We start from the raw sequence: 10,000 nt of genomic DNA, 5'->3' as shown, positions 1-10,000 counted from the left end.
AATACATCGTATTTATTTACTGACAGAGGCAAAGTAACAATATAATCATCAAAATATACCTGTAACTTGTGCTATTCAATGCCTAAGATATGGAGTACTTATTGCTGTGAGAATTTGTCAACTTTCTGTCACTGCTTATGTGTGTTGCTGTGTGGATTTAACCTTTTTCATTCTTTTCATCACCCATGTTGAGTATAATATACACCAGAGGATTGAATAAAGCATTATGATGTAAATGAGGTGTGAGTAGCCTGCAGGGTTCTCCCCAGATCAGTGGGTTTTACCAGATGTAAAATTATTTAATATCACATTTGGTGCATGAATTTGGAGAACAAACAATTTTATTCTACTTGTGCAGGTCTGTAATACAACCTTGTCCCCTAAAATGTATCAACGACATTTGAATTTTTTCAGACAAGATGAAATATTCAATAGGAATGACTCCTTGATAACATATGAACATCTTAAGAGGCACTAGCTGCTATAGCCTCCACCTCGAAATTAGGATGTTTTGCTCTTAAAGGTATCCATTGTAGACTTTTTTTTTTCTCTCCTCTTCCTCCTCCAAGTGGAATGTCTTTACTGTCATTTGTTTATAATTACAACTACTGCAGTTCTCAGAAAAGAGAGAGACTAAAAAATACCTTGCAAGGTAATGACATCAATTCAGTATCGGAGGTACAACTCAAATACTTTTGATTCTTACTTTTAATTAATTGTGATTTGATAGAAAATATATTAAATATCAATATATTTGATTAACCCAATCACTACAGGTTTATGTACAGTCACCTGTAGTTTTTTGTGAATTTGCATACAGATGGCTCCATATGTGCATAGCCACCAAGGAGTCAATCAGCAGGCCCTAGTGACTGCTCCTGATTTCCCCATTCCTTGAAGTTGTAGGAAAATGTGTTTCCCTTTCACACATACTATTGATATTATTTTACTGATGTTAAATTGTTATTAAAGTCTTGGTAACATTAAAAACAACAAAATAATACTAAAGAGACTTTCCAAAAATCAAAGAAAAGGGTAAACAAGTGAGACAGGTGGGACTAATAACCAACTCTTTGATGACTTGAAGAGCTATATGTGTGTAAATAACTTATATTAGTGGGCATGGCATATTATCTTACCATCCATGCCAAATGGGTTAGCAATATTTAAAAGCGTTTCTAGTACTCAAGACTAAGGCGCATCTTGATCCTCTCTGTGATCTAATTTGAAAGCTGTTCAACACAACTTTAAAGCTTATAGCTGTTGTTGTGTGATTGGATAATAAACTTTAAGAAAATTTGTTTTAGACTAATCCAATGGCGATTGCAGTGGTCTGATTGCTTATTAGCACATGCAAAAATGAAATGATCTAATGTCAAGCAGTTTCTTTTTAACTCGAAGCCACCTGGTTAATGCTGTGCCCATTTTAGAATTTTTTTTTGTGAAATAGTTGGCTCTGCAAGTGCTTAGCCACAAAAGATTCAATCTGTAACACTTGTGACCTTAACCCAATGGCGTCGGGTATAGAAAATTAAAAAAAAAACTACGCTCTGGCGAACGGCGGCAATGCGCCGACTCTGAGCACGTGAATTCGGTACATCAAGCCGAATCATTGCCTCGGGGCGTTTTGGCGAGGCGCCGCTGCGGACAGCCGCACGCCTCATTTCGGGCGTATTGTTATGATGGCGATAGCCGTGACCCATCGCCATTGGGTTAACTGATTTCTTTCACCTTGGTGTTATTTATATTATAGTTAAAATAATTACTAAAATGTTATTGACATTAGTAACTGCAATACAAGATAAAATATTTTCATAAATCAAGGAACAGGGTAAACAGGGGAGGCAGGTAGTACTTGTAATTGGCTCATTGGTGACTTAGTACTTGGGGAGCCATCTATGTGTAAGAACAATTAACAAAAACTTTCAGTGGGCATGATATGTACGTACATGCAATGCCTATTGGTTTTGGGTTAAACAAATGTACACACCTACACCTACCCATCCATCCACACACCTAGATAGTATTCTTATTATGGCAGTATTCACAACTATTTCCTCTTTTTCTTGTGGACTTGATATTGTAGTGCGTAAATTAAGCTACCATAAAACCCTTTCAATTTCCAAAAATATGCTTAGATATATCCAAAATAACTTATTTTCATTTTTACACACACATACACGCACACGCACACGCACACGCACACGCACACGCACACGCACACGCACACGCACACACACACGCACACACATCCACCTTCAATGAAGGATCTGCAGTAATTTTAAGTACAGGTACTTTTTCAGTCCCCTCAAAAAATACTCTACATCACCCTCCTGACATCATAATATCCTCTTGATCCTCTTGTTGCCCCGAAAGACAATTCATATTATAGAAAAATGTTCAAGATACTGAAAGAACCATCAAGATTAATAAGCAACAAATTAATCAACAAAAGAAAGATAACATTTCAATGCCTGGTGGTTGAATAATTATTCAAATGTAGTATCCACTATTCCTGTTACTTACTGTCGAATTCTATCAATTAATTATTCAATTAATTTTCTTCTTGTTGCAAAGAACACTTTGAAATTTGAAAATACTTCCTTAGCTTTGCAGTTTATAAGCGTGTAAACAATGTATATATATATAAAAAAGAAAAAAAAAAAAAAAAAAAAAAATTAAAGGCTGATGCACACAAGTCTTTGTTGTAGATGTGAATGTGGAATTTTCATTTAAAACAAACAATAGACCAGAAAAAAAAATTAAAAATTAAGGGATACACTTGTAAAAAGTCATTCACTACAAAGAAAAACAAATTGTAAACCTTTAGACAGCATGCAGTAGGTTTTAGTGTGCTCCACTCTCTAATGATCATTTGCCTGATATCTTAATATTGTGTGAGCCAAAAATAAGTTACATATATACATACAAAATTCATGCATAATACACTTCTCTCTTCTCTCTCACTCTCCTCAATGAATACATAAACACACACACACACACACACACACACACACACACACACACACACACACACACACACACACACACACACACACACACATATATATAAACAAATATAAATATATATATATATACATATACATATATATACATATTGTATATACACATATACATATATGTATATACACATACATGCAGATACCCATTTACATATATGTATAGATATAGATATATATATGTATATACACATACATATATCTAAATAAACATATATGTATACATACACGCATGTATATACACATATGTATATATGTATACATCCCCGTATCTATATACACATAAACATATGTATATATACATATATATGTATATACATACATATATATATAAACATGTGTGTACATATATATACATATATCTCTATATACAATATATCAAAATATATCAAAATATATATCTATATATACAAATATATATGTATATATTTATATGTACATAATGCATATATGTATGTATATATGATGTATGTGCATATTTATGTATAGATATATAGATGTATATATACATACACATACAAATATATCTATATACATAAATATAAACATACACATGTATAAATATACATATATATGTATACATATATATAGACACATACACAAACATACTTATATATAGACATATACATATGTATAGAAATACATATACACACACATACACATACATACATGCATACATTATATATATAAATATATATATATATAAATATATATATATATTATATATATATATTATATACAAACATATACATGTACATAAATATACACAAACATACATATATATACTAACATATAATCATATACATATATATATACATACATACATAGACCTCCCATATATATACATTTATATATACATGTATTTGTGTATATGAAGACATACATATATACATATACATATGAGCATATATATATGCATATACACATATACATACATATGTATACATATATATACATATTTTGACACATACGTATAAATACATACAGACATATTCATACATACATGCATACATATATATACATACACAACCATATATCAATACATAATATACATATAAATAATATACATAGATATAAACATACATATAAATATATAAACATATATACATCTACAAGTATATATGTACATGTATACATGTATATATTTGAATATGTATATATGTGCGCATATATATATATATATATATATATATATATATATATATAATGTATATGTATATGTATATGTATATATATATATATTATATACATTTATATACATACACATATATAAAATACATTTATATATGTTTTCATATATGTTTATATGAAATATGTATATATTACATATACATGTAAATGTTGTACAGATATACATATACATGTAAATTTTGTACAGATATACATAGACAATATAAAATATATACATTTATATACACATGATATAAGTACATATATACATATAGCATATACAAATATACATACATAAAGATATATATACATATAAATGTATAACATATGTATGTGTATGCATTATCTATATATATACATGTTATATATACACATATAAATCTATATACATATACATTTATTTATATATATATATATATATATGTGTGTATAAATGCACACACACATGTATTTATATGTATACATATGTGTATATATATATTATATTACAGATTTACATTATTTATATGCATATAATAATAAATATATACATCTATGTATGTATATATTTATTTACATATACACATACACACATCCATAGGCATACATATCCATATATATACATATCCATATATATACATATACACATATATATATTTAATGCACATATATACATGTATAAACATACATATACATACACACACATATATACATACATACACACACATATATGCATATATATACACACAAACACATGTGTGTTTGTGTGTTTGTAGCACACACACACACACACACACACACACACACACACACACACACACACACACACACACACACACACACACACACACACACACACACACACGTGTGTATGTGTATGTATATATAATCACACTCAAGACTCTCACACACACATACATATATACATACATATATACATACATACATATACATCCATATACACACATAAAATATATAATATACATACATACATATGTGCATGCATGTGTATGTAGATGTATATATGTATGTATGTATTTGTTTGTGTATTTATGTATATATATATATATGTATATATACACACAAACACACAGATATATAAATATATATATACACATACAAACACACACATAAATATATACATACATACATATACACACACACACACATTATATAATATACATATATATATGCATACATACACACACCTTCACACATGTGAGTGTATGCGTGCACGCATATAAATGTATATAAATATACATGTGTGAGACAGTGTGTGTGTGTGTGAGACAGTGTGTGTGTGTGTGAGACAGTGTGTGTGAGACAGTGTGTGTGTGTGTGAGACAGTGTGTGTGTGTGTGTGAGACAGTGTGTGTGTGTGTGAGACAGTGTGTGTGTGTGTGTGAGACAGTGTGTGTGTGTGTGTGAGACAGTGTGTGTGTGTGTGTGAGACAGTGTGTGTGTGTGTGTGAGACAGTGTGTGTGTGTGTGAGACAGTGTGTGTGTGTGTGTGAGACAGTGTGTGTGTGTGTGAGACAGTGTGTGTGTGTGTGTGAGACAGTGTGTGTGTGTGTGTGAGACAGTGTGTGTGTGTGTGAGACAGTGTGTGTGTGTGTGTGAGACAGTGTGTGTGTGTGTGTGAGACAGTGTGTGTGTGTGTGTGAGACAGTGTGTGTGTGTGTGAGACAGTGTGTGTGTGTGTGAGACAGTGTGTGTGTGTGTGAGACAGTGTGTGTGTGTGTGAGACAGTGTGTGTGTGTGTGAGAGAGTGTGTGTGTGTGTGTGAGACAGTGTGTGTGTGTGTGTGAGACAGTGTGTGTGTGTGTGTGTGAGACAGTGTGTGTGTGTGTGAGACAGTGTGTGTGTGTGTGAGACAGTGTGTGTGTGTGTGAGACAGTGTGTGTGTGTGTGAGACAGTGTGTGTGTGTGTGAGACAGTGTGTGTGTGTGTGAGACAGTGTGTGTGTGTGTGAGACAGTGTGTGTGTGTGTGAGACAGTGTGTGTGTGTGTGAGACAGTGTGTGTGTGTGTGAGACAGTGTGTGTGTGTGAGACAGTGTGTGTGTGTGAGACAGTGTGTGTGTGTGAGACAGTGTGTGTGTGTGAGACAGTGTGTGTGTGTGAGACAGTGTGTGTGTGTGAGACAGTGTGTGTGTGTGAGACTGTGTGTGTGTGTGAGACAGTGTGTGTGTGTGAGACAGTGTGTGTGTGTGAGACAGTGTGTGTGTGTGAGACAGTGTGTGTGTGTGAGACAGTGTGTGTGTGTGAGACAGTGTGTGTGTGTGAGACAGTGTGTGTGTGTGAGACAGTGTGTGTGTGTGAGACAGTGTGTGTGTGTGAGACAGTGTGTGTGTGTGAGACAGTGTGTGTGTGAGACAGTGTGTGTGTGAGACAGTGTGTGTGTGAGACAGTGTGTGTGTGAGACAGTGTGTGTGTGAGACAGTGTGTGTGTGAGACAGTGTGTGTGTGAGACAGTGTGTGTGTGAGACAGTGTGTGTGTGAGACAGTGTATGTGTGTGAGAGAGTGTATGTGTGTGAGAGTGTGTGTGTGTGTGTGTGAGAGTGTATCCCTGCCACACACAGATGAGCCCAAGTATTTAAAAGATAGGTAGCAACACTTCCATTTAGCCTATTAAACCTGAAAATAAAAGAGACTTTTCCCTTGAATATCCTGACTGCTGTGTCTGGTATGGAACACTAGCATTACCGCCCTAAGTAAAAGAGTAGACTTTTGTTTTACTTTTGGTTTGTAGGACAATACTGGGTAAATTATACAAATTATTGAATAATCAGCTAAATCTGATCTCTCACAGCATACCCTGCCTGGCTGAAAATGAAGATGTCATTTAGCTCTAATTAATCTCATGCTATTTTTTTTTTCGTGCATTTTCTTTGAATAACATTCAATAATGACAATTGTTAAAAAATAATTCAAAAAGTAATCAACAAAAATGCTAATATTTGCAAACAATGACAGCATAGAATCAGGGTTTTAGCTTGGCAGTTGCCAAGTAGGATTTTTAAGCTTGAGTGTTGCTACTCGTATGTACCTTTGGTTAAGCTACTGTATGTTGTGAGCACTAAACAGCTATTTACTTGTTTGGCTTTGACTAGTCCCTATGTGGTATAGCCTATCAATGTATGCTTAAAATCTCATTTTAGGCCCTTTTATCAACTGATTAAATATGTTGCAAGCCAAGTTATAGACAATGCAAAATTCAGGTTTTTTCTGAGCTTCTAATTCTTCACTTGAAAGGCTGTTGGAAGTGAGCATTCAATCATTTTCTAAGGTCTCTTTCTACCCAAATTTGCATTTTTAATTGTTTTTCCAATTAAGTACTTTCCATTCAGTTGGGGAATTGTATGGTTTTGTTTGCAAGCATATCCCCAGGACAACGATTTTTAATACCATTGATATGTGACTGACCAATGAGAATGATGGCTCGCTCGCTCGCTCTCTCTCTCTCTCTCTCTCTCTCTCTCTCTCTCTCTCTCTCTCTCTCTCTCTCTCTCTCTCTCTCTCTCTCTCTCTCTCTCTCTCTCTCTCTCTCTCTCAAGCATAAACAGTTCAGAATCCTAATATATCACTGCCACAGGCTTCTGTGCATGTCATTTCTAAGAAAAAATAGTAGTAGCCAAAAAAATTAAATAAATAAACCACATTCCATTGAAATGCCTACATTCCCTTTTTAATTTAGATCACAAAATACAAAAACAAAGATGAGAAAATTTAAAACAGTAAAGAAGACTGAACTTACTGGATTATACTGTAGAGCAGAGACATAGGCCTGAACAGCTTGTTCCATGTCATTGGCAGCAACCAATGCTGCTGCCAAGTTGATATAGCCATCAATAAAGTCTGGTTTCAGGCGAACAGCATGACGATAATTTTCAAGGGCCTCCTAAGGAAAGCATTGAACTTATGTAGTAATGTGCAGAAAATTAGAACAAAGAGAATAACCAAAATCAAATATACAACACTCAAACAAGAAATTCCATTAAGAAATATTTTCCTCCCAATACTTGCCATAAGGCATGACCCCTTGTGATTATGTATGTGTATATATATACACAAGATTATTGAAATAAAAAAAAATACAAGCACTGCCATTATACCTGAAGTTGCCCTCGCTCCTTGTAGACATTCCCAAGGTTGCTGTATGCTTCAGCAAGCATAGGATTATTCTTGATGGCTAACATTGAGAAGTGTGCTGATCTAAGAAAACAAACGATGCAGAATATGTTAGTGAAAACATTTCTAATGAAGTTATATCACAGCACTTTCAGTACGTGACATTATCTTTGAAGTCTTCATTATATTGAAAATCACTTAACCATTTTTCAAAATATCCTTTTGAATAGAATATGGCAGCATACATATACCTCTCCACTTCAATTCAAAATTTCTTCAAATATCTCTCTCACTCACTCACTCACTCATTCAGTGTCTCTTCAAATATCTCACTCACTCACTCATTCAGTGTCTCTTCAAATATCTCACTCACTCACTCATTCAGTGTCTCTTCAAATATCTCACTCACTCACTCATTCAGTGTCTCTTCAAATATCTCACTCACTCACTCATTCAGTGTCTCTTCAAATATCTCACTCACTCACTCATTCAGTGTCTCTTCAAATATCTCACTCACTCACTCATTCAGTGTCTCTTCAAATATCTCACTCACTCACTCATTCAGTGTCTCTTCAAATATCTCACTCACTCACTCATTCAGTGTCTCTTCAAATATCTCACTCACTCACTCATTCAGTGTCTCTTCAAATATCTCACTCACTCACTCATTCAGTGTCTCTTCAAATATCTCACTCACTCACTCATTCAGTGTCTCTTCAAATATCTCACTCACTCACTCATTCAGTGTCTCTTCAAATATCTCACTCACTCACTCATTCAGAGTCTCTTCAAATATCTCACTCACTCACTCATTCAGTGTCTCTTCAAATATCTCTCTCATTCACTCTTAAAAAGCTCTTCAAATTCCTTATTCATTCATTCCATCCCTCTTTAACTCACTAATTCACTCTTTCAATCCTTCTTTAACCCAATGCGACCAGGAAAATTGTTTTTTTTTTTTCTTTATGAAATGTCTCTGCTAAGCATGGCAAAGCACTAGCAGATGGCTCTGCTAGTGCTTAGCCACAAAGGAGTCCATTAGTAGACCTTGTGACCTCTCCTGATTTCATCTTTCCTTGAATTGGCGGGAAACTTTTTTTTTTATTCTTTTTTTGTTAATGTTATGAATGTCAATTGTGTTATTTCTATTATAGACATTATAATTATTATAATATTATAAATACTATTAACAGCATAATATGATTATGTAAAATATTTTCATAAATCAAGGAAAAGGGTAAACAGGCAAGACAGGTAGTATTTGTAATTGGCTGATTAGTGACTTATTACAAGTGTAGACATCTATGTGTAAAAACAATTAATAAAGTACACTCACAGTGGGTAAGTGCATGCCATGCCCGGCAGCATTGGGTTAACTCACTAATTCACTCTTTCAATCCTTCTTCAACTCAGTCATCCATTGCACTCAAAACAATCTCTCTTTAACTCCCATGTTCTCATTCTCTCAAACTCATTCACTCCAATTAAGGTGATTCCTTTTTAACTCCTACTTACTTATCTAGGCGTCTACACTGGAAGTGAATTGATGAAAGTAGCAGCAGCACAGCTGTATTTGAGGGGTCTTGACGCCACAGCTGCATGCAGTGTTTCTCTGCATTCTCATAGTCTCCCGTCTGGTATTCACGATGGGCCAGTTCAGCCAGACCTTGGGGGGAAAAACAAATACATGACAGTTCTACC

General features: G+C 34.1%; 1 protein-coding gene across 5 annotated transcripts in view; it reads right to left on the bottom strand.

Annotated features, from left to right (window-relative positions):
• The window catches only part of LOC125043784 (UDP-N-acetylglucosamine--peptide N-acetylglucosaminyltransferase 110 kDa subunit-like), a 91,168-nt gene that overhangs the window by 72,496 nt on the left and 8,672 nt on the right, over positions 1 to 10,000 (bottom strand). For all 5 annotated transcript variants that reach the window (XM_047640063.1, XM_047640064.1, XM_047640065.1 and 2 more), the window contains exons 2-4: positions 9,815 to 9,965; positions 8,284 to 8,383; positions 7,926 to 8,069 (exon numbers count right to left, since the gene is read on the bottom strand). In XM_047640063.1, the coding sequence (XP_047496019.1) occupies positions 7,926 to 8,069; positions 8,284 to 8,383; positions 9,815 to 9,965 (395 nt within the window). The remainder of the gene's footprint in view (positions 1 to 7,925; positions 8,070 to 8,283; positions 8,384 to 9,814; positions 9,966 to 10,000) is intronic.

Source organism: Penaeus chinensis, chromosome 34 (assembly GCF_019202785.1).
Source record: "Penaeus chinensis breed Huanghai No. 1 chromosome 34, ASM1920278v2, whole genome shotgun sequence".
In the NCBI taxonomy this organism is placed as follows: domain Eukaryota; kingdom Metazoa; phylum Arthropoda; class Malacostraca; order Decapoda; family Penaeidae; genus Penaeus; species Penaeus chinensis.
The sequence above is the reverse complement of the archived record's forward strand: the minus strand, read 5'-3'. Positions and strand labels throughout refer to the sequence as shown.